General features: G+C 36.8%; 1 protein-coding gene across 1 annotated transcript in view; it reads right to left on the bottom strand.

Annotated features, from left to right (window-relative positions):
* pibf1 (progesterone immunomodulatory binding factor 1) overlaps positions 1-26,929 on the bottom strand; it is a gene marked incomplete at its 5' end in the record, with an annotated part of 46,166 nt that overhangs the window by 16,613 nt on the left and 2,624 nt on the right. Inside the window, 9 exons of the mRNA XM_084396928.1 lie at positions 6,534-6,636; positions 6,751-6,841; positions 9,578-9,728; positions 11,241-11,406; positions 18,787-18,885; positions 21,738-21,863; positions 22,175-22,356; positions 23,734-23,842; positions 24,389-24,522. Coding sequence (XP_084253054.1) covers positions 6,534-6,636; positions 6,751-6,841; positions 9,578-9,728; positions 11,241-11,406; positions 18,787-18,885; positions 21,738-21,863; positions 22,175-22,356; positions 23,734-23,842; positions 24,389-24,522 — 1,161 coding nt within the window. The remainder of the gene's footprint in view (positions 1-6,533; positions 6,637-6,750; positions 6,842-9,577; positions 9,729-11,240; positions 11,407-18,786; positions 18,886-21,737; positions 21,864-22,174; positions 22,357-23,733; positions 23,843-24,388; positions 24,523-26,929) is intronic.

The following is a 26,929-nucleotide window of genomic DNA, read 5'->3' on the forward strand; positions in this document are numbered from 1 at the left end:
AATGTACAACATTTCCTGATACTTTTATGGTGCTTTTGCATCCTTTTTCAAGCTTGACAGCATCAGTTCCCATTCATTCAAGCATTCCTGTAAGATTTCTCTTTTTGTGTTATATGGGTTTTTAAACAACATGAGCTAGGTGTATGCACATATAGATGGATGAAATCAAATCCAAAGCCATGGTTATTTTGTGCACATTCTCCTTTACTTGGTATTTCATTGGGGTGGACTGGCAGACTGACTTTAGAAAATTTAAATCCAAAATATTTCCAAATTTTAAATCGCTTTGAAACAAAATCTCCACCATCGTCTTGTAAGTCAGCAAGTGACTCTTGTCACGTCTTAAATTAAATCTGTCTCCTGCTGCTGATATTTGCTGCGACTCTTGTTCGCCTCACGTTGCATCGAGCAGACAATTTAACTCTAGTGTCTGTTCTCTAACTGAACTACATGATTTTTATTACTATAAAAAAAGTCTAAATAACGGTGGGGGTAAAACACTTAGTAACACTGACTTTCGCAGCAAGCCTAGCATGAAGTCCATTTAATAGAGACTGTGTCTGTTCCCCGAATAATGAGGTCAAATAATACATTTACTACAGAAAAAAATAAAATAAAATAAAAATCTAATAATGATTAAACCAGAAAAACACAAAATGAGTGAATAAAACCAATTTATAAAGCTTGGGCTCCCAAACATTAGATCGCTCACGCCTAAGGCGTTTATTGTAAATGAAATGATCACAGATAATAGTTTTGATGTACTCTGTGTGACTGAAACCTGGCTTAAACCAAATGACTATATCAGTCTTAATGATTCTACTCCACCAGGCTACTGTTATAACGCCCATCTGATTGGTCGTGGTGGTGATATTGCAACAATCTATAAAGATATTCTTAATGTTACTCAGAAAACAGGACACAGGTTTAATTTATTTGAAGCGCTTGTGCTCAATGTTACATTTTCAGATATCAGAAAAAAAATACCTGCTACCTCTTGCTCTGGCTTCTGTGTATAGATCTCCAGTGCCCTATGTTTCTCTCAGACTTATTGGTCAAGGTCAATAAAGCGCTGATTGTCAGCTGAACATTCACGTTAGGAATTGCTTTAGGGTCAAGAAAAACATCACCATGCTCACTCATCATTTAATCATAAACTAGATTTATTTATATCGCATAGAACTGATCTTACTGATATAAATATTCTACCGCAAAGAGATGATGTCACTGATCACTGCCTTGTAACGTGCATACTGCGTACTGCTAATATTTGTCATATCACTCTGCGTTATCGCCCAGGTAGAACAATTATACCAACCACAAAAGATAGATTCACAAATAACCTCCCTGATCTGTCTCAGCTGCTCAGTGTACCCATTAACACAAATGAACCTGATAAAATGACTAGTAGTATGGGCTCTATCTTCTCTAGTACATTAGAAACTGTTGCACCCCTCAGATTAAAAAAGATTAGAGAGAAAAGTACTGCACCATGGTACAGCAGTATTACTCACGCTATCAAGGAGAAACTCGCAATCTAGCGCAAATGGAAACAAACTTATCTGCAGGTCTTTAGAATCGCATGGAAAGACAGTATATCCCGCTATAAAAAAGCTCCAGGCCAGGGCCGAGCATCTCCGCAAACTCATAACCAAAACAATCCAACGTTTTTATTTAGTACAGTGGCTATATTAACAAATAAACAGACGTCACCTGAAATGAATATTCCATCACAGTAGTAATGACTTCATGAATTTCTTCCCTGAGAAAATTGAAAGCATCAGAAATATAATTGTAAATGTACAACCTTTAACAGTGTTTTATGATTCAATTATCACTCCTCAAGAACAATTGCAATGCTTAACAACTATAGGACAGGAAGAGTACACTTATTATTACATCTGAACCAACAACATGTATCCAATACCCACAAAAAAACTGAAAGAGTCGTTATCTACCAATCTTCTCAATATTATTAACCCGTCTCTATCTCTGGGTCATGACCCAAGACCCTTCAAGCTGGCCGTTATTAAGCCTCTCATTAAGAAACCACAACTAAATCCAAATAAATTGGCAAATTACAGACCCATTTCAAATCTTCCATTTATGTCTAAAATACTACAAAAAGTTGTGTCCATTCAATTGTGCTCATTCTTGCAAAAAAAATGGATAACACTTTATTTTAAGGTGACATAGCTACACGTTACTACATGTACTTACTATAGTAATAACAGTAAATTATGCATAATTACAACTAGCCCTAAAACCAAACCCTAACCATATAACTCTATAGTAAGTACACACTGTGTCAACTTGGATAATTTAGAGATTTTATCCAGTCGTGATAAAATGTATAACTGAGTATCATAAGCATAACAGTGGAAACTAATTCCATGTTTTTTTTTATAATATCACCAAGGGCATGTACATTGAAAATAGCAGAGGGCCTAAAACAGACCCATGCGGCACTCCATCATTTACTGACGTTAGTTTTAATAATTGCCTGTTTATATAAACAAAATTCTAATGGTCAGATAGGTGCGATCTAAAACACCTTAATGCCTGTCACTGAACACCTATGAATATCTATGAGTATGTCATGATCAATAGTGTTGAACACAGCACTAAGATCAGGTAAAACTAGTGTTGAAATCAAGCCTTTGTCAGAAGCAAGTCATTTGTATTTTTAAAAAGCGCAGTTTCTGTGGTATTGAAGTAGTTACATAGTACTCAGTAATTATTTGAGTTAGTACAATTAATTAACTACATGTACTTACTATAGAGTTACGGTTAGGGTTAGCTACTTGTAATTATGCATAATTTACTGTTATTACTATAGTAAGTACATGTACTTAATTAATATTACTCGGTAATTAGAGTAAGTACAATGTAACTACGTCACAATAAAATAAAGCGTAACCAAAGCATTACATTTATGAAAAATTTCAGTAAGGTCCCATCATACCACAGAAACTGCGCATGTTAAATTACAATTGACTTACTTCTTGCTTCTGACCAAGGCTTGATTTCAACACTAGTTTTACTTGATCTTAGTGCTGTGTTCAACACTATTGATCATGACATACTCATAGATCAATTACAAAATTATACTGGTATTCAGTGACAGGCATTAAGGTGTTTTAGATCGCACCTACCTGACTATTGCGATTTAGTTTATTTAAACAGGGAATTATTAAAACTAACGTCAGTAAATTATGGAGTGCCACATGGGTCTGTTTTAGGCTCTCTGCTATTTTCAATGTACATGCCCTTGGTAATATTATTAAAAAACATGGAATTAGTTCCCACTGTTATGCTGATGATACTCAGTTATTAATTTTATCACGACCAGATAAAATCTCAAAATTCTCCAAGTTGACAGTGTGTGTTAAAGATATGAAATATTGGATGATCAGTAATTTTCTTCTGTTAAACTCGGATAAGAGGTATTACTTATTGGACCAAAAACGACAGTGGTTTAGCTCCTGTGTATTTAACTAATGTTCTTTCGCCCTAGAATCCATCATGCTCTTTAAAGGGATAGTTCACCCAAAAATGAAAATTTTGTCATCATGTACTCACCCTCATGTTGTTCCAAACAATGTGTTTCTTTCTTCTGTTTAACACAAAAGAAGATGTTTAAAAAAATAAAAAATAAAAAAAGGTAACCAGACAGTTGACAGTAGCCATTGACTTCCATAGTATTTTTAACGGATATCGTCAACTGTTAGAATACCAACATTCTTTAAAATATCTTCTTTTGTGAAACTCATACAGGTTTGGAACAACTTGAGGGTGAGTAAGTGACGACAAAATTTGACTTTGCCTATACCTTTAAGGTCACAAAACTCTGGACTTTTGGTAGTACTTAGGATATTTAAGTCCAGAGAGTCAGACTTGTGACCCGAAGGTCGCGGGTTCGAGTCTCGGTACCGTCAGGAAATGTAGGTAGCGCTCTCTTCCACTCTCATTACTGAGGCGCCCTTGAGAGAGGTACCAGCAAAAAAAAAGAAAAAAAGCTGCCCATTGCTCCAGGTGCATTTTTGTGGGTATTCAATACTCACTGCTGTGTTTGTGCACTTGGATGGGTGAAGTGCAGAGCACAAATTTAGAGTATGGGACACCATAATTGGCTACACGTCACTAAAGCTAAAGGTAGCCTTTCTGAAAATGATTGGGGCTCAGACACACTCTCCCAGTTTAAATCTAGATTAAAGAGATCTCTTTAGCCGAGCAATCACATGTGTGTGTTATGAATAGCAACTATGCTAATTTTTTTCTACCTTGGTATGCCCATCCTGAGGTAACTAGAGATAACCACAGCTCCGGTTTGGATCCAGCCTCTTACAAGGACTTCAGATGAAGTCAACTCTGAATCAACATATTTTCCCAACAAATTTTCCCAATATTGTAATCATTATGATCACAACTTGCTTTATCAAGCTCATTGTTTTTGCCTATAATTCATTCACGTGCATCTATCTCTCTCGCACTACTTTATCTCTGTGTCTGATTCAAAGTGGGCAGAATGCTAGATCTAACGAGCTGTAACTGACAAAAATAACTAATTTTTACCCTTGCGGTCAAATATTGCACTGCAAACATCAGTAACCACTTTCTAATGGCAAATGACCATGGTATAAGCGGGATAATCCATGGCTAGTTGTGCATTAAAATATGAATGAATGCACTCAGTTTCGCATCAGGTGGTTCTTTGCTTCTACGCTGTACATTAAATATATATATATATATATATATATATATATATATATATATATATATATATAATACACAGTGGGTACGGAAAGTATTCAGACCCCCTTACATTTTTCACTCTTTGTTATATTGCAGCCATTTGCTAAAATCATTTAAGTTCTTTTTTTTTTCCTCATTGTACACACAGCACCCCATATTGACAGAAAAACACAGAATTGTTGACATTTTTGCACATTTATTAAAAAAGAAAAACTGAAACATCACATGGTCCTAAGTATTCAGACCCTTTGCTCAGTATTTAGTAGAATCACCCTTTTGATCTAATACAGCCATGAGTCTTTTTGGGAAAGATGCAAAAAGTTTTTCACACCTGGATTTGGGTATCCTCTGCCATTCCTCCTTGCAGATCCTCTCCAGTTCTGTCAGGTTGGATGGTAAACGTTGGTGGACAGCCATTTTCAGGTCTCTCCAGAGATGCTCAATTGGGTTTAAGTCAGGGCTTTGGCTGGGCCATTCAAGAACAGTCACGGAGTTGTTGTGAAGCCACTCCTTCGTTATTTTAGCTGTGTGCTTAGGGTCATTGTCTTGTTGGAAGGTGAACCTTCGGCCCAGTCTGAGGTCCAGAGCACTCTGGAGAAGGTTTTCGTCCAGGATATCCCTGTACTTGGCCGCATTCATCTTTCCCTCGATTGCAACCAGTCGTCCTGTCCCTGCAGCTGAAAAACACCCCCACAGCATGATGCTGCCACCACCATGCTTCACTGTTGAGACTGTATTGGACAGGTGATGAGCAGTGCCTGGTTTTCTCCACACATATCGCTTAGAATTAAGGCCAAAAAGTTCTATCTTGGTCTCATCAGACCAGAGAATCTTATTTATCACCATCTTGGAGTCCTTCAGGTGTGCTTTCATGTGTCTTGCACTGAGGAGAGGCTTCCGTCGGGCCACTCTGCCATAAAGCCCCGACTGGTGGATGGTTGCAGTGATGGTTGACTTACTACAACTTTCTCCCATCTCCCGACTGCATCTCTGGAGCTCAGCCACAGTGATCTTTGGGTTCTTCTTTACCTCTCTCACCAAGGCTCTTCTCCCCCGATAGCTCAGTTTGGCCGGACGGCCAGCTCTAGGAAGGGTTCTGGTCGTCCCAAACGTCTTCCATTTAAGGATTATGGAGGCCACTGTGCTCTTAGGAACCTTAAGTGCAGCAGAATTTTTTTTGTAACCTTGGCCAGATCTGTGCCTTGCCACAATTCTGTCTCTGAGCTCTTCAGGCAGTTCCTTTGACCTCATGATTCTCATTTGCTCTGACATGCACTGTGAGCTGTAAGGTCTTATATAGACAGGTGTGTGGCTTTCCTAATCAAGTCCAATCAGTATAATCAAACACAGCTGGACTCAAATGAAGGTGTAGAACCATCTCAAGGATGATCAGAAGAAATGGACAGCACCTGAGTTAAATATATGAGTGTCACAGCAAAGGGTCTGAATACTTAGGACCATGTGATATTTCAGTTTTTCTTTTTTAATAAATGTGCAAAAATGTCAACAATTCTGTGTTTTTCTGTCAATGTGGGGTGCTGTGTGTACAATGATGAGGAAAAAAAAAAGAACTTAAATGATTTTAGCAAATGGCTGCAATATAACAAAGAGTGAAAAATTTAAGGGGGTCTGAATACTTTCCGTACCCACTGTGTATATATATATATATATATATACACACACACAAAAATGCTTTTTCTTGCCAAATTTTTTACTCCCGTGGTACTGTATGTGTACATGTGTCTATGCATTCTTGTCAAAAGAGTGAAATGTAGCACCTCTTCAGAGATCTGGCTGCTGTGCGCCGTATGTCTTTCCAGGTCTCTCCTAAGCAGCGTATTCTGTTTCTCCAGCTGCAGAACCCTACGTGCCAAGTGAACACTGCACACACACATTCAGAAACCTATGATTAGAGTCACGCAGACATAAAAACAGTCAGTAAACACAAAGATGAGCTTCTGGTTTTCAAAGACGAGTGACCTCCTCAGACTTCACCTTTGCTTCAGTCTTCTCTTAGCAGTTGTTGGAATGTTTGCACCATAACCATATGAAAACAGCACCCTCTCTGCCTCATCTTCATTTTCAACTACAAAAGAGGAGGAAAAAAGTATGTTTAAGAGCAAGTATTTCTAGACCACCCAAGAGAGCACTAATAGGACTATAAACAGTTTTCTATCTTTTCTTACAATGCATACTGTGTTGGAAGGTTTATGTAGACATGAAAAATGGTGAAGTATTGTTTAAAGAGATAAAGATGAGAATGATGTATAGAGACTCAAGAGCAAGTTTATATAACCAATTGAACAAGAACATAAAGGTCAATAACAAACAAGAATATCCAAAAATCTTGTACCAAGGTCCTATAAATGTACTCTCTGTAATCAATATTGGTTTCTTTTGATTTTGAAAAACTTTTACACCACTTTAAATTTATTTTATTTTTTAACAAATGACTTTAAAAATGTCACGTGCTGTAACCATCAGGCAAAAAAAGAAAATTTTCAGGGTAAAAAGTTAAAATGATATGATATTTTAAGAGACTTATTGACCTTAAGAATAACCATCAGAAAAGGTTCTGTCTATATCGTTTCTTGCTTTTCTGCATGTTGGTTGAACCACAAGTAAAAAATGTTGTATAATTTTAACAAAATTGCTTCACTACATTTAAATATATATATATAATAATAATAATAATAAAATAAATAATAAAAATAATAAAAATAATAATAATAATAATAATAAGTAAAAAAAGTTGTCAATGTGTGTGCGATTCAGTGATTCAGAAGTTAAGATGAAAATGAACACAGAATGAACAAAAACACATTTCTAATCCAAGAGGAAGAAATATTAGTACAATGATTAGTACAATGCTTTCCCAGATAATAAGGGAATCGCAGTGACACAACATTACACACTCTTATGTTGTACCAGGCAGGAATCAACCCCACAATCTTTAGATCACATGATTGTTGCTTATTGCAGTGCACCATTTGGAAGACAAGCTTCAGTAGTTCAGTTGACAATTAACTCAAAATGAAGATTTTCTATATAAATGCATCTCATGTTAGATTTATTAAGTTCAGATTAGATAATTCTCAGAAAGACACAATGTCTTGAAGAGAATCAACTTTCGCACCATTTCAGGCCACAGTACCTCTTGCGGTCTGAGCATGTTCCACACGGGATTTGAACTCACAACCTGAAAGGTTCGGTGCTTGTTGCTTATATAGGTGCGCCACTGGTTGACGCACGTTCAACAGGCTGCTGAAGAGAGTTTCCAAGGCAAGAATGAGTTCACAGAAGCGTTACTTAGCATTTTAAACGATTAGCATACTAAGCTAACTAAACTGCTAATGTAGCTTATGGTTAACCTGACAGCTGAAGAGCCACATTAGAAAGTATAGTAACTGGTTAGCATGTTAACCAATTAGCATGAATATAATATATATATATAAAATAAGACAACAAACACAGGCATGTCAAATTATGCGAGGTATTTCTCAGGAACGGTAGAGAATATAAAAAATTCGTTAAAAATGCGAATATCAAAAGTTCGTTAAAATCAAAAATTGCTTCAAAAAGGCGGATAGATAAGTTTAACTTAAGAACAACATCACAGTGATAAGTAACTGCATTATCTTGCGGTATCATCCGGCATTCCTTGCACTAGGCATTCTTTTTTAAGTTTGATCTATGCAGACTTGATGTCAAAAACCTGTTTTTAACTTGGAGTTAAAAACCTGGCTAGGCCAGCCTGTCACATCACCTCAGCTCAGTGTCAGCATATTCACTGACGTTTAGAAGAGGGTTGTTTAAGGATAAGGCCCTAAGGCCATTTTTTCAAACCATCATCAGGTGTGATGTAGTATGGCATGTTGAACATGCAAAACCAATGGAAAAAAAGACATGCAGCGTGTTTTATTTATTTTTTTAAACTATTACTGCATTGTTTACATGTGTTTTTTGCAGCAGAACTGTTTCACGAGTAGTCGTAAAACAGAATCTTCGCCAGCACTAATTTAACCACAGCTTTGATTTCTTTAAATCAACATGACCATATATGCAGAAATAAGAACCTCATATCAGAATTTAAAGGCCCCTTGAAATTAAAATGTAAGTTTTTTTATCTTTTAGTATGAATATATTAGCCTTAAGGTTATGGATAAGCTGGTGTGTTCCAAAACAATGACAAAATTCACATTTAGGAGATATAAGCATTCAAAACTTAGTCTCTCACTTCTGCTAAAACGGATCACAGATTTTTATGACATCACCGCAGACTTCAGCTTCTCATCACATCTTCTGTCCAATCAAATGCTTTCTAGAATCTAAAGTGTCCCGCCCCCTATAATACCACCTGGCCAAAGCGATCGTTGACACGTCACATAGCAATATTTTTTTTGTGTGTTCGGTTGCTCAAACTCTCGAGTTTTTTTCCGTTTTCCAACTGTACGTTGGTTAAGAATGAAATGGCTAGAATTTATTCACACCTCTACTATTGAATCCAACATATCATCAGCGCTCGGATTCGCTTCCATGGTGCTGTCGAGTGTGACGTGCAGTCTGTGAGGTAAACTAAACGCTATTGGCTATTTGAAAAGGGGGAGGAGCCATTCAATATGTTCCGCCTTAGCTTCCTGTTTCAGTGGAAATTACATCAATGCATCACACAAAGCTGCGCGTTCCAAGGCACTTCAGTGGGCCTTTAAGAAAAATTTGGCCTCAAAGACCATTTAATTTCAGTGTGCAGCCTTGCTGATGTTCTGGTCTTATCTTATCTTTGAACTTCAATATCAATGACTGAATCAGTCTCCTTTCTTACTCTCTGCCGCCTGCATGGTAACATCGTCCAACTCCTTTTCCAATCGCTCGTATGTCTCCAGTCGTGCTTGCCTTTCAGAATTCTGGGCTTGCAGTTCTGTGATGCGTTTGTCTGATGATGTCTGAAGCCCGTAAAACTCTTTTGTTAGAACCTGCATAAACAGTTCAAGAGAAGGACAAAGATATAACGACAGAACTTGAGTAACAAGGGTGGTGTCATATCATGTTCAAATAGGCTTTATGATGCTGACAAATATGTGCAATCCTTATTTTATGAGGCTGGTATGGGGTTCAACCACTGATCTATATTCATTCTATATAGATCAGTGGGTTCAACCCTTGTCTGGTCTCTGAATGAGTTGAGAGTCAGTGTGGAGCTCATTACAAGAATTATATATTCCATACATGACATTGGAACAATCAAATCATAGGTAATAATTAAAGAATACTGTAATATTTATGAATTGATCACCCAAAAAATAAAATTCTATTATCATTTACCCTCATGTCATTCTAAATACTTTCTTCTCTCCGTAGAACACAGAGGGAGAAATCTTGAATTTCTGGCCTTTGAATTGGGATCCACGACGCTGAGCATCAAAATGCAGCGTTAAAAAGAAGTCCATATGACTTGTTAATGGCTTAATGCAAATGCCATTCATATATACTATTTTATATAAAATTAAAAATAAATCAGAAGATCGGGATCAGAGAAATAAAACACTAGAAAGCAAATAAAAGAGAGAAAAAAAAAAACAATTGTTTTCAATGTTACAAGTTAACTCGGGCATTGTAAAATGTATATAGCTCTCTAGTCAGAGCCAATGGCCTCATAGGCCTCCCTTCGACATATGGTTGCGCTTCGGGCGACCCGAGTTCGAGTCCCGGCTCCTTTCCCGATCCCACCCCCCTCTCTCTCTCCCACATCGCTTCCTGTCCTCTCTCTGTAAGATCTGCATTATCAGAAAAAAGGAAAAATTTCAAAAAAATAAGTCTAAAAAAATACAAAGGAATATCTCTTTCATTTTCATTTTAAATGTACAGTATAAAATATGGATATTCATGTTGAGATTTAATTACCAAAGATTATTTTTAAAGAATTGTTTTTTAAAGAATAACTATGAATAAGATAACAATAAAGGTAATCTTTATGTGGAAAAAAATTGCAAAATATTAACATTTTAACCAAATTTTTTATGTTAAAAAATATTTAGACAATTAAATGTCTAATATTGACTGAAGCTGATTAATAGATGTATAAGCTTAAGAAGAGTTGGGGAAATTTGACATCAGTCATATGGACCTCTTTTATGGTACATTTATGATTCTTTCATGCAGCTTTTCATTCATCATTTTGGAGCTTGACAGCCCAGATCCCATTTACTTCACTATATAGTAAAGAGTGGTCAATAAATTCTCTTTTTGTGTTCCTTGGAAAAATGAAAGTCATGCAGGTTAGAAATGACATGACGGTGTTGTAGAAGATGACAGAAATGTTAAAATATTCCTTTAAGGAATTACCAGCTTGAACTACTAAGCAATTGACAGGTTTTAACTTGCAGTGATGCTAAAAGAAATCACTTTGTTGAGGTTTCATGTGCATGGCATCTTTGCCATACAGATTTAACAAAAATGAAACATTTATTTATTTTATAGAGCCTTGCCTCCAGTTTTTTCTGGTGTTTCTCACACTCAATCTGACAAAGGCTGAGGTTCCTGGCGGTCTCCTCCTGGACCATCTGGGAACGCTCCAACTCAAACTTTTTCAGCTTCACCTGGTTAAGCAGTTCTGCCACCCTGCTGTCTGAACCCAAATGCAGCTGCCTGAACCTGGACACAGGCACAAACAGAGGATATAAGTGCATTCTACACGCTGACCATCAGTGAAAGCAGATAGAGAAATGATTCTGCAAAATTATCCCATGCAAAGTTATTTTGAAAACAATAATGACACATATAATTAAAGGGGTCATATAATGGTACATGCACTTTTACAAGTTGATTGTACTGAAATGTGTGTTGGCAGTGCCTGTACACAACCATCATATAATGATAAAAATCCATCCTTCTTATATGTTTTCCCCCATCTCATATCAAGCCGTTCGATTTTTTGACGTCACAAAATCGACGCCCCTCCCACGATTGTTGATTGACAGCAGCGTTTCAACACAGACCCGCCCTCGCTCGTGAGCGAGCTGTCAATCATAGCCCGCGCGTCATTGTTGATACGCATACGCTGGAGCACTGTCTATGAGCAGAATGGCGTCTAAGCGATTGTGGTGTTCTGTTCTTGGGTGTAATAAGGCACACAGCAGTCATTTTGATATTCCTAAATTCGAACCGCTGAAGACGCAGTGGCTGAGTTTGTTTTCGAAGGGAATATTCCCCACGATCAACGTCAATGCTTTCATGTTTGCGCGAATCATTTCACACACCAGACTGCTTTACAAACGAGGGTCAGTATAAAGCTGGTTTTGCTAAGAAGCTGCTCCTGAAAAAGGATCGGTACCAACTATTCGTGTTCCTGCTGAACCTCCAGAAGAAGAAGTGAGTGTAACGTTTTATTAACCTTTATATTAATATTTATATTAATCTTTGCAAATCGCTTGCTGCACGCTTCACGATGAATGCGGCTGTTTACACTCAGGGTACATTACGGCATGTTTTCTTTGTACGACGTTCTCAATATAATTCATAATCCCATGTTAATAATGAACAACGCGTTATGGTTATTGTGTTATTATTAAAAACGGTGTACGCACAGAACAGAGGGGCGGGGTGAGCAAAGCTCATTATCATTTAAAGACACATGCACTTAAATGGCGTGCTGAAAACAGAGCTGTTTTTGACCAGGTAAAATGAGTGTTTTCTTACAATACTAATGAGAATTTTTAATTAAAGTATATTACAAACTTTTAATTTAGACCCTAAAGAATCATATTAGCTTGTACAAAAAATGGCATTATATGACCCCTTTAAAAAGAAATGTTCAGTAGATTTTAGAATGAAGTCTCTTATGCTCACCAATGCAGCATTCATTTGATAAAAAAAAACAAACAGTAATGTTGTGAAATATTATTGCAATTTATAAGGACTACTCTCTATTTTAATATGTTTTAAAATTTAATTTATTCCTGTGATGGCAGAGCTGAATTTTCTGAATTTATTATCAGTGTTAAAAGCAGTAGTGCTCCATATTTATGTGAAAACACAATGCATTTTCTTCAGGATTCTTTTTAAGTATTTAATTCAAATAGTCTTTACTGTCGCTCAAATTGTGATTTAAACACAATGGGAGGAAAAAAAAAACATGATGGTTATAATGTCTGCTGTAGCTCACCTTAGGCTAAGCTAAGCGATTGCTAAATTAAAGGTGATGCAAAGCTTAGATGTGATAGCCTCTGACATGCTAAGTGTATTTCCTAGGGCAAAAAGTTACTGAAATTCAAATGAAAGACCAAATCTCAACATGCCCAAACAGATTAAGTATCTGTTTGCATCCTCCAACATTAACAGCCAGGTCTTTGAGTGATTAAACCATTTTTATTGAATGTCAGAGAGCTCCAGGGGGTTTTGGTTGAAACCATAACCACACCTATGAAGGGGCCAAACTGGCAGGTCAAGATTTTTCTTTTGTTTGTGCGTTGCCACTAACATTCAGACAAATGCAGACAGTTTGGTAAAGAACACAAAGGAAATAATATAATCATGATGACCAACACCTATAGAAATAATTGTGACAAATTGTGCGTAATTGGACCACTCCTATCATACATTAGGGAGTAAAACTGGATATTGTTAAGCTATTTATTGGCTTAAAGTATATTAGAGTTGTTTATTTACGTAAATTCAGGGGGAAAAAAAGGAAGGGTGAGGAGGCTGTCGGAACACTATGTTTTAAGGAGTGGTTGTCTTATTCAAATATTTTATGATTAATTTATGTGCAAATGCATTCGACAAAAAAAAAAAAAAAAAAAAAAAGATTTATTTTTCTCAGCATGACACAATGCAATGCAACACTCATTTCTATTCTCCCTCCCCCACCTTAAAATTGTCAGCCAAAAATAGAGTCACTGGACAACATGTTCATGGACCGTAGACTTGACCTCTCAAGAGCAGGGTAAAGGAGCATGTGTCGTTTTTGCCCTCAATCGAGCTTCTCTGTGAATGCGAGCAATCCGTTCCCCGGGGCTGAAAAACGTGGGGTATGCCCAACAACTGTGTGCAGAGTATCTGCTGGTATGCAAGGCATGTGCCTGGAGCTCAGTGACACCGTAAGCTTCTCACATGGGCAAATAAGGGCTGACCACTCAGGAGAAAGGGGAGGGGCAACAACCTGCACTTCTAGACACCCTTATCAACCACCTCATTTAAAGTCGTCATGAAAACAAAATTGACCCTATTTACTTCGTTAGAGCACATTACTAGTCTTGCGGTGAACAATTAATCCGTGCAAGTTAATACACAGAAAAAAATTTGTTTGTGGTGGTAATCTTTAATCAAAACTTGAATTTGGCGTTCCTTCTCTGATGACGTCAGTTTGACGGCTTGAGTAGAATATCTATAACCACTCCCCTCTAACCGTCAGTCTGCTATGAGCGAGGGATGGAGAGGAGGTGTGCTAAAATAAAACCTAGCCCTCTATTCTAGGGCTGCTTGATTAATCGCAATTAACATGGAAATCACGCTTAACCGATTTGTATTATTGCGATTATGAAATCGCAAAGGCTGCGATTATTTTTAAAGCGCAGCTTGTCAGTGACGTCCGGCTCGGTGATCCGTAGTAAATGCTGCTCCATCTGAAAGCACTGAGAGTTTGAGTCGCTTATAACGAGCATTTGAAAAAGCAACACGCGTCAAACATCTTTCCAAACATGAGAACCTCTTGTCCAACAAAAGACAACATTTAATAAATCAATCAAAGCATTTATAATATTCTGTTTATTCAGCTACAGCCATACTATGATGCCCACAGGGATTTCCTGGAATGACATGTGTTGTCTTACTTCTGTGGCGGGGCATATTTGGCATGTCTGCGTGAGAGCGCCCTCTGGCTTTCAGATGGAGCAGTGTTTACTACCGATCAGCCGCGCTGCACTGACAAGCTGCGCAGAAAATCGCGAGTGGTTGCATTTCGATTAATCGTGCAGCGCTACTCTATTCAATATTCCATTTCACTTGGAAATACGTCATGACACTGAAGTATCGTCGGTTGCAACTTCCGGTTCACAGGGACTTTAAAAAAAAAAGAAAAAAGGATGCACACTAAAATGTAGACATGATAACAAAAAAAAAAAAATACAGATGACAGCAAAAGAGGGGAAAAAATAGTTAGTGGCAAAAAACAAAGAGAAAGAATCATTTAAATAATCGCAAGATATTTTGTCATTTTGACAAACTGTGCCTCACCAAGCCCATTTTCAAATATTTTTGTGAATTTTAATTTGTGTAATGCAAGCATTAAATTGCATTATATGAATATTGTTTGTTTGTCTGTGATTTAACACTATTCCATCTTTATGGCTATTTTCATGGTGAAAACACAGGTAAAAATATAATAAATATATCAAATCCCACTTATCAAAAAAAGTTAACCACTTAACATAACCAGTTTTCAGAAGAAAAAAAAAACTAAATTCTATATCATATCTGAGGATTCTGTGTAATTTCTCTTTAGTATTTTATTATCTATATAGTATTTAAGTCATGATTTTTTTGGTTTGAAAGAAATTGCATTTATATAGAAATTTAGCAATAGCGATTTATTTACATGAAAAAGACATTTATATTGTTACAAATAAATGCCGTTTTTAACTTTCAAATAATATCATCAAATAATCCTGATTTTTTGTTTGTTTTTTGTTTCCACAAAAATATTAAGCAGCATAACCATTTTCAACTGTTTCTCGAGCACCAAATCATCACATTAGAATGATTTCTGAAGGATCATGTGACCCTGAAGACTGGAGTAATGATGCTGAAAATTCAGCTTCTCCGCAACAGGAATAAATTACATTTTAAAATATATTAAAATAGAAAGTAGTCTTTTTAAATTGTAATAATATTATGATCAAATAAATGGAGCTGTGGTGAGCATAAAATACTTCTTTCAAAACCCTTAAAAGAATCTTACTGACCCCAATCTTTTTCCATTAGTGTATGCCTACACTAGCTCTACATTTCAAGTCATTTTTCAACCCTTTCTATGTTTGGGCTGCAGACATGCACCAGCAGAGTGTACCAAAATGGAAATACCCATCTTTTCTAGCCAGTTTAGCATGTTTTCTCACTCATGACATTTACCAATGCTGTTAAAACCAAAGCTCACATGTTAATTTAGCCTGTCAGAGAGGTTTCACTGAGCTGTGGCGACTCGCTGCTTATTTTCTTCTACTTCAAGTCTTGTCTTAAGTAGCCACATGTTCTTGTTTTAGATCATCTATTTTCACAGTCATCTACCACAGCCCAGTGTCCAGAATCTGATACTGCTTTCCTTCAAGTGCAGGCCCTGATCACCACAGTGTAGAAACACGGATTCGACTGCGTTTCATCACAATGGAAAGCTTAACAAAGGCATGTTCAGCAACTCTGTCACACTGGCTCTACAACCGTGGGAACATGACTGTACAAGAAATTCCTCCTCAAGAACACAGGCTCCAAAAATAATTACATCTATCATAACCAGGAGCAAAACAATCCGCATATTTTAAAATCTTGGCTTCGATTGTTTACTTGTCGTCAGACAGGCAGTGAAGAACACTTTTATTTTTTCTGGAGGCAGTAACAGAAGTTAAATATGTCTCCCTGCAACTTTAGAAGTGATATACAGTACTTATTACTTATTAGTATATGATCCTCACACACACTAACAGACAAACATGACTACACCCACTTTTACTTACAGTGACAAAAAATGGTCATGTCTTTCATCAGTTCAAGATGACTTGATTTGGCCGTGGAGGAATCCAGTCAAGCTTGAAATGTTTGACACCAAGAAAAAACAAATAACATAAAAAGAAAGTCCTAAAGAAATGTCCTTTTCACAGATTTACAAAGTGCATGCAAAGGCTAGAACAGTGTTAAAGCCACCACCCATCACTGTTGTGTGCTTATTAATGTAAAGTTAAGTTAGTAATTTAGTCATTTTAAAGTGTATTACCCAGTAATATTATCTAAGTATTTTGGGGGATTTACAATGCAGTTCACAGGTTTGGGTTCGGGAAGATTTTTGAAAGAAATCTCGCCAAGGCTGCATATTTAATCAAACATACAGTAAAAACAGAAATTTTAGTTTTCAGTTATAGTTAACAGTTAACTAGGGGTGTAAATCGGACAGTTCATCAAGATACGATACGATACAATATCGATTCTCTCAGCCAGCGATACGATATTTGCCGATACCTCAAAAAATTCTGCGATACGATTACGATTCGATTCGATTCAGGGCTATATCGATCGATTAATCGATATTTAGATATTATGTTAACACAACCAGTTACGTTTTTATGCAACCAAAATAATATAACATGAACGTTTAATAATTGCACACCCTCTCCCAATTGGAACATTTAAAACAGAAGAGGTCATTTGCAAGTACTGCATTCTTGTTCATTTTCATAAATCATGTTTTTTTATTATTATTGTGCATTCCAAGTAATATCAATCAAACTGCAGCTCGGTTGTTTTGATTAATAATAATAATAACTTAAAAAATACAGGTAAATTACAAAATTAAAGTTAATTGAAAGTGCTTTAATATGTTAAAAGTTTCTTTTTTTTTTTTAGTTTTCAGTCAAACAAAACCAAGTAATTGCTATGATAAATAATACAACACTCGGTTAATCTTTGTAACGTTAATCTCCTCAACTGACATAGACACCTGGCAAACTTTGTTGTTGTGATTAACGTACACGCAGTACAGTGAGCTTTTCCCTCACCACTAAACGAGCTGTAAGGTTCCATGAAAATGTTTCAGCTTTTATTTTCCTTTTACACACCGAAGAAGATATCACAGGTTCATCAAGTTCATTGAAATGATCCATCCTCGATCACTTTTAGTCAGCTTTGACGAAACTCCTCTTAGCCTCTTAGACATCTGACCTGAATACTGCGCGCTGAGTCGCTAAAACGGATTTATCGTGTTGTGTTCACCAACAAGGGTGCGACTGCTTGTCTGTTTCTGCTGTAAAACATGAACTCGATGCCTTGACAGCGGACAATACCGGCTTTTGTGAAAAAACTTGTTTAGGGTTCAGTCAGTCTTGTCAGGCGTCTATTTCAGATGAGGAGATTAACGTTATAAAGATACACCGGCAGACAGTATGGTTGGTGAGTAAACGAAAATGTGCGCTTTGGTGGAAGGATGTTACGTGAGACTGTGGAGAGTGTCAAAATAAAGGTGTATATCGATATTTTACGTGTGGTATCGATGCATCGTATCGTTAGACGTTATATCGATGCATCGATCCATATCGATGTACCGTTACACCCCTACAGTTAACATGTTATAATGTATTTTAAAATGTTCCTGTGATGCAAAGCTGAATTTTCAGCATCATTACTCCAGTCTTCAGTGTCACATGATCATTCAGAAATCATTCTAATATGCTGATTTGAAGCTCAAGAAACATTTCTTATTATTATCAACGTTGAAAATGGTTTTGCTGCTTAATATTTTTGTGGAAACTGTGAAAAAAATAAATTCTGGATTTTTTAATTAATATAATGTTCAAAAGAACAGCATTTGTTAGGTATAGAAATGTTTGTAACATCAGAAATGTCTTTTCAGTCATGTTTTATCAATTTAATACAATTTCTTAAAAAAAAAAAAAAAATCTTACTGACCCTAAACTTTTGCAAGGTAGTTTACTTTGACATCATATTGGGACATATCAAGTATTAATATAGCGGAAATGGTTGTCAATGCCTAAGGCCTAATTTTGAATAACATCTGAAATCCTGATTTCAAAACACCCTGAAAGGCTACCGCATCATTGCATCAGGTGTCACTAATTTACGAAAACTCATTCACTCATTCATCGATTCACACCCATTCGGCCCTTCATGCTTCTTTCCACTGAATTATGAGTTGGCAAGAATTTCTGTACATGCATTTGCTCAATACTTTTTCAAATGCTCAATAAGTGTCAGAAAGAAAATTATGACAGCTACAGACTGTCATGCATATGTGAGAGGTTTGTAAGAACTTACTGGTCTAAAAGTTGGTCATATTTGGCTTGGGAATCTCTTTCTGCATTCAATGCTCTGTCTTTCTCAATGACAGCATTATCTCGGGTTTCACGAAGGTTTCTGAAAGATTAACAAACACATTTCCTGAAACAATAATGTACATTATGCATCACAGGATTAAGTTAAGTGTGCTTTACAGCCTTGCCATTTGAAACAATATAAATCATGAACTTTCATTACCTGCATTATTACATATAATACAATACAGTGTTTCCACAGCCATTTTCTGTATAAAAGAGAGGTCAGATTGCAGCGATACGTCACAGATAAGTCTGACTACACCAACATTTTGATGCTGAGAAGTAGCATAAAGCAGAAATTATAGCCCCACAAGAGTGGGGAAACAATAGCTACGTTTACATGGACCACTTTTATTTTAATCGGAATGAATTCATTCCATACTAACATTCTCCTAAATTCCTTCTTTTCTTTGCTTTGAAGAGCAGACTTAATATGTATCTGTAAACTGGAGAAACTGGAAGAACTGGTGGAGGAACGACCACTCCTCGAGAAGACAAAGGACCTTTCTGGAAATTAACACTTGAACTCTCTCTTGTGAAACTAGCACCTCTCGCCTAAGCAATCTACATTTCTTCCCTTCTTCCCACATCCCTCCTCCCTCATGCTGAGATCACCAAAATTCACCCAAGAATCTATATGGTTTAATGTGAATATTTATCATCATGTTTGGTATCACTTGAAATGTCTCAGTGCGACTAGTACAATCTCATTCCCAAAGAAGTATAACAAAAGGTAATAAGGTCCTTAAGAGTTTAGAGATAACTGGCACACAAAGGAGGGCGTGTCTCTAGACAAATGGTCTCCTACTCCCAAAAGGTGTTAACTCTGAATGTAAATTCCCATTGTTAGCAGAAGTTTCCATGTGAAAGAAGTTTCTGTCTATATAATGAAATGCAACGAGAGGATCAGCGCGATTCTGTACCTCAGATCAGCCTGTGAATGCTGAGAGTTGCCGGGACTCTCAGCATCATGCATTTCCTAATGTCGGTTCGCATCTCCTCTCTTTATTCCAGAGCATTTGATGTTTTGTCTTGATTATCTTTGAACGGATTATGAAATTGGTATGATATATTTACTTGACATAATAAATTGTAATCATTGATTTTATTCTCACGGACTCACATTTAATGATGCACAGATATCATTAAAACCTTTTCATTAATGGGGTCAGATGAAATAACGAGAAAATACATATGAGAAAATGTATTTCATTTAATCAAAAATACTTTGCCACGAGAAAAGACAGTAACACGCAGAGACCTTCCCGCTGACCGGATGCCTCCATTGGGCCGACTGAGCGCGGGCTTACAGTTATTTTGGATTCTGATTAGGAGACGACGAGCACATGAACTGTTGTGCTGTGCTGCGCTGCTTACATTTATCAAGCAGCAAAAACGGCCCTTCCCGTGCCCAAAACAAGGCTTCTGTGGATGAGAGTGCGAAACAAGGACTGCTGGGACGTTGTCCTGGTCCATTTCAAAGAGATGAGAGGAAGGAGAATTTTAGAATGACACGATAGTCATTTATGACACTTCATTCAACAACAACAAAAAGCTTGTTTCAGGCGTCATACGTCATTATGCCATTTCTACAACATTGCTCATGCGCAGTGTTTTCCAGTTTCGGATTTCAATTCGATCAAGTGTTCACATGTCTTCTCGATCGGATTAGAAAAGGAATAAACCTCCCTTTACAATCCGAATTAAATTTGAATCAGGTTAGGCCAATTAATTCCGATCGAAATGTGACTTTTATTCCGACTGTGCTACTAGTCCGATTACAATCGGATAATTAGGTTCCATGTAAACGAAGCTAATGTGTCACACACTCAAATGTTGAGGGTCAGTCTTTTGCACAGATGAACTGACACAAAACAAGAGACGCCAATTAATAGCAACAGATAAGTATAATGTTGCTCTGTGTGAACAGACAGTGATAGTGCAGCAGTGCAAGACTTTAGAGCAAAAGGAAAAATTTTATGCAAGCATGCCGTTTTTTAGACTGTAATCAGATATTGTTTAGTCATAACTACTATTCTTGTATTACAAAAAAAAAAAAAAAAAGTATTTATTCATGTTTTCAATGATAAAACTATTTAGGCTATGGCCACTTGGATAGCAGTGTCTGTCCTAGGACCCCTCTTACTTCACCTAGGCTTAGTTGATTAGAAAATAGGCCTGTGTGAAAGGCTTCCAAAGATCATGAAAACAAGACAATCGAGGTAAACCTATTATTGTACCGCTGCCACATTCAGCGGTGTGCTTTCTTTCCTCCCTAAGCCTTTCTTTCCTCCCTCCTCTGTAAAATGTAGTCTACTGTTGCTGAACTGCGAGACGTGTTTGATATTAAACAGTGTAATTAAAAGTACATTAAGCCGCGAAAGAGACACTGTTCCCCAGGCGGCTTTCTGTGCGTGCGCTCCGAGATGGAGCGGAATGTGCATAAGTTCTTTTACATTTGATTACTTTCTGCTGTAGGCTACTGCTGTAGGCCTGTTCATTTAATTTGTATTTTTGTTCTGTTGTATTTATTTGTCCATTTTTGTTTGTAATTAGTTTCTTGCAATAATCGAGCAGCCCTATTATAAAATATGATTCAGCACTGTAAAAGCCCACTAAATCCATATAGGATCCAGCATCTAGTTGCATTTTAAGGACTAACTGTGAGAAGACCAAATGTTCACTATAGGCAGCAGTTTCAAAGATTGCATCCCATCCTAAGTAACTGATTTTCTTCATTTCTTTAATTGGATGCAGTTAAAGAAATGAATAAAAATTATTTTATAGATATTTAAGGTTTTAAAATTCCCTCACATTTCCAGATATTCCATGGTAAACAAGGATAGAAAGAATAGGATTTGTCCAATCTGAGACATGAAGGCTTGCTCTCACCTGTTCTCTCTCTCATACATCTCTTTAGATGCCCTCTGCAGGCTCTCGATCTCATGACTGGTCTTCATTCGAATGCGCTCCAGTTCATCACGCAGTTTGTTTTCATACTCTGTCTTATAGTGATCTCTGGTGGAGGGATGCAAACAGTACAACTGTTACATTATAATGGCATAATGACAATACATTATAAAGAAATGAGAAGAATGGATCTTGGATTTCTGCTGTAAATCCAAGTATATTAAGATTCTCGAAAGGTAACGTAATACCCGATACCAGATCGGACCTGGCCCATTTCTTCATATTACGCAACCATCTTACTACAGACCAATTCTATATTGTTCATAAAACTGAACTGAATAAACTGAAAAAAATGAGTTAGGAGCGGGAAAAAAGTAAGTAGGAAGCACCATCTGTTGTACATTATTTCTCACACATACCTAGAAGCAACATATTTTTCATAGGCATCTTCCCTGGCCTTCTTTGTGTCCTCAAGCTGGGTCTGCAGTCTGTCCAGACGGTCTTCTTGATGAGCACAGCGCACATTAAGCTCCATGTTCTGCTTATTTAGATATTCCTTGTCCTTCTGCATCAATGTTACAGACTGCTGCAGAGTGGCTACCTGCAGATGAAAAAAAAGGTGGCGAGAAAGAGGAAACGTAAGCAGCAGAAGAAGAACCTTTATGATAAACAGATTTATAGGTTGAGATTATAGACATCAGCTGATAAGTTGCCCACTTTGCTAGTTTGCAGAAGTGTGCTGGTTACAAAATGTGTAAACTTGTTAATGGATAATGCACATTTGTTGTTTTAAAATACTTTGTATTCAATACCATATACAGACCCTTTCCAAAAAATTTGAATATCATGGAAAAGATTATTTATTTCCATAATTCCATTCAAAACGTTAAACTTCCATAGATTATAGATTCAGGGCCCACAACTTAAACGATTTCAAGTATTTAGTTGTTTATTTGTACATAATTTGGGCTTCCAGCTCATAAAACCCACGAAAACAGGATTTAAAAAAATTTGAATATTACATGACAATATTACAATATTACACAGTAATTACACAGTGATACCATGGTCATTGAACCAGGTTTTGGTTATTTTGGCAGTGTGGGCAGGTGCAAATCCTGCTGGAAAATGAAGTCAGCATCTCCATAAAGCTTGTCTGCTTAAGGAAGCATGAAGTGCTCTGAAAATGTCCTGGTAGACGGCTGCGTTGAGTGGACAGCACAGTGGACCGACACCAGCCGATGACATGGCTCCCCAAACCAACACAGACTGTGGAAACTTCACACTGGACTTCAAGCATCTTGGATTGTGTGCCTCTCCATTCATTCTCCAGACTCTGGGACCTTGGTTTCCAAATGAGATGCAAAATTTGCTCTCATCAGAAAAGAGGACTTTGGTCCACTGTGCTTTATTAAATCCAGAGTCAACGCAGCCGTCTACCAGGACATTTTCAGAGCACTTCATGCTTCCTTCATTTTCCAGCAGGATTTGCTCCTGCCCACACTGCCAAAAGAACCAAAACCTGGTTCAATGACCATGGTATTACTGTGTAATTACTGTGTGATTTAATGTAATATTCTAATTTTTTGAAATCCTGTTTTCGTGGGTTTTATGAGCTGGAAGCCCAAATTATATACAAATAAACAACTAAATACTTGAAATCGTTTAAGTTGTGGGCCCTGAATCTATAATCTATGGAAGTTTAACGTTTTGAATGGAATTATGGAAATAAATAAACTTTTCCATGATATTCAAATTTTTTGGAAAGGGTCTGTATATGGGTATTGTACCTTGCTCTTTATATATAATTTACCCAAAAAGAAGAAAAACTGAAAACAAACTGAAAATTTTTTATTATCCATTAACAAGACTGTCAGTGTCAGATGTCTATAATTTAAACAATCAGCTAATTAATTAATTGACCTAACTGACATGACGATCTGTTAGTAATCGTATCTGTGTGTTCATCCCACATTACCTCTTTATGTAGCTCATTCCTCTCTTTTGTCATGGCAGTGTGTGTGAGGTCCAGAATTTCTAGCTTCTTCCTCAACTCTCTCACCTCAGTTTCATTCCCATCTCTCTCTCTGTGGACCATAATACGCAGACACAACCACCATATTTAAAGGACTGAATTTTAACAATTCATACATAAAGAAACGTTTATACTAGTCAGTCGACTATAATGTTGCCCATAATGCTGACTCCCAAAGAAAAACATTTTCAACTAAAATCTCTTTGTTTTTTGCTTTTTGTAAAAAAAAAGCAAAGATTGCAGCTAAGGCTGGACATTTAAAGGAAGTAAACTACCATTTGAGATCAGTAAGATTTTTTTTTTTTAATGTTTTTTCAAAGAAGTCTCTTATGCTCATCACGGCTTCATTTTTTTAAGTCGAAAACACAGTAAAAACAAGAATATTGTGAAATATTATTACAATTTAAAATAACTGTTTTCTATTTTCATTTATTTTAAAATGTATTTTTTTCCTGTGATGTCAAAGCTGAATTTTCACAGTCTTCAGTGTCACATGATCCTCCAGTAATCATTTTAATGTGCTGATTTGTTGCTCAAGAAACATTTCTTGCTGAGCTGAATGTGGACTTCAAAAGACAACGCAGGACATTCCACTCACCGTTTGATTTTGTCATAGTTCTCTCGTTTGTAGTCTCCTTCCTGAATAAGCTGCTTGCTGTCAGCAAGTTCTAGCGTGAGTCTCTGACAGCGGATCTCCAGCTCGGAGCGCGCTCTCCTCTCTTCCTCATAACTCTGGTTGGGATATGAGGAAAAAGAAGTGATGAATGTCAATAAGAAATAAAAGTAATGCCAATAATTTAAATTATTTCACAGCTGTCTGGAATTGGGGTCATGAATTGAGAAATCATATAAGAGGTAGGAGTTGCACAGACTAGTCGACTGCAATGCTCTGCCAAGACGCTTTAAGATTGAATTTGACGTCAACTAGTCGCTGATCATGGCCTACAGACGGTGCAACAGGATAAGAATGTCCACTTTTACAATCCGTTTCCAACATTTAAAATGACAAATAAATGCATACTCCGAGAGCACTTCACAAGATATGTTTGAATATACCATCTGGATCATGTTCAAATTGATAGGGTAAATGCACGTTTTAAACAGCTTAATGTCAACTTAAAAAATCTGAAGTCGTTCAATCCCTAATAAGAGGTCATTGAACTATAAAAATATCCTGTAAGTTTCAGAACTAAAAATGTCCTCATTTGTCCAAAAACAGCTTTTATTGAAACCAAGCTCAGAAAACAACTCGTTTCAGATTTTATCACATTATTACTTTATAGTGCGACAAAAGACCGCCTCTGCAGAAGATCAACTTCTAGACCATTGCCTCTTTAGCCTGCCCACCGATTCGCCAGTTCCAGTCAGATCACGTCAGTAAGACACTGTTCGTTTGGACGCTTCATTTTACTGGGGATCCGTTTTAAACTAGACGCAGTTCCACAGAGAGACTGAAAATAAAAGATGATGCAGTGCCAACTTGGATGAGACAGTAATGTCGCAACACACAAGTGCAGGGCTTAAAAACTGACAAAAATAAATGAATCAGTGTACTCCAAGAAGAATCAGTATTTTAACATTTCTGTTCATGCATTCCTTCAGTAACATTATTGTTCCGAAAACGGTTTGATTCGAAAAAATACCAGTTGATAGGATCATTTTTTTTTAAGAATTTGCCTATACTTTTTACCAGAGCTTGAATTGAACTGTATACTAAGAGCTTGTGACTAAACCTTGTAACTCAAGTGGCTCCTCAAACTTTCGGCAAAACCTTACATAGTAGCTCCACCACACAAATCCTACACACATTCTGGAGACTGTCTCTGCTTGTTTGCAGTGCAAAGGTAACTAAAAAACTGGTTAAGTGCAGCATTTACTTTATTCAAAACACGATGTTTGTAAAGGCTAATGTTTTATGACTTAATTTTACACTTTTGTCAATTTACATTTATAACACAAGCTTTTTGCCAAATATAGTAAACAACAGTAAAATCTGAGCGCCCACATAGCTACAATAACCTTTATAACCTGTAAGTTGATAAAAACTTAATGCGACACACTTACTACTTCAGATGTGACCATTCTAATGACGGACAAAACACAAATCTCATTCGCTGGTGAAAAACCTCGTAACTCCATTTGAGCTTGATTTTGGAAAAATGTTACTAATATAACAACACACGCAAGTGTCTAACCATACATAAAGCCACAATACTAACTTTGACAACAAGGTGTTTAATCATAAAAAATATATACATTTTTAAAGAATTTCCTGAACAGTAGCGGTTCTACACTAACCTGCAATTTTCGCTGGTTTCAAAACATACACCCAACAGCTAATGCCAGTACATTGCCTTGCGAATGCGACCTACATAGGATGATTTGACAACTGAGCGAGGGCATTTCCTGACGTTGGATTTGCCTGTTACAGATCGTTTGATAGTATTTATACTGTAGCGCCGCAGTCAAACTGAACAGGTGTGCTTCGGCATTTATGGGGTCACACGGCAGTGTGACAAACAATGGTACATTCATTCTTAATTCTTTTTACACAAAACACCGTAAATCATCCTTTGTCAATTATGACTGTGGTAACTCCAAGTACTTACTTACTTTAATATGCAAAACTTTTACCAAATCATAGCAGTGGGCGTTTACTTGCAAGTCTTGAATGCATCACGTGTTCGAAAGAGTTCAAAAACAGGATAGAAAATATCTTATTACTTCTAAATTAGGATGTTTTTTATATAAAAATCTTGATGACATTACAAGTGGACCTCAGAGAACATTATAAAATTAACCACAAATGAAGTCCATGACCCCTTTAAGTCGCAATGAAACGGAAGTAGTGACAGATCTTTTCATCCATATTTTAACATCCGAGTGAAACAGATTATCGAAAAAGAAAAAACGTAGGGCAGGCGTAATATTCTATTCATCAGTTCTTGATTGGATGTTGAGATGGGTGTTGCGCTCAAAAGTGGAGGCAGATGAACGCAAGCTTGCAGGGGCGAAGCGGACTAAACGATTGAAGAAGTCCTGAATATATCACCTTTTCATCAAATGAAACACATGCATAGATGAATCGCTCACAATAAGATCTATATGCACTTAGAAAATAGATAGATTTAATTTTGAC

The sequence above is a fragment of the Rutilus rutilus genome (genome assembly GCF_951802725.1).
Source record: "Rutilus rutilus genome assembly, chromosome: 2".
In the NCBI taxonomy this organism is placed as follows: domain Eukaryota; kingdom Metazoa; phylum Chordata; class Actinopteri; order Cypriniformes; family Leuciscidae; genus Rutilus; species Rutilus rutilus.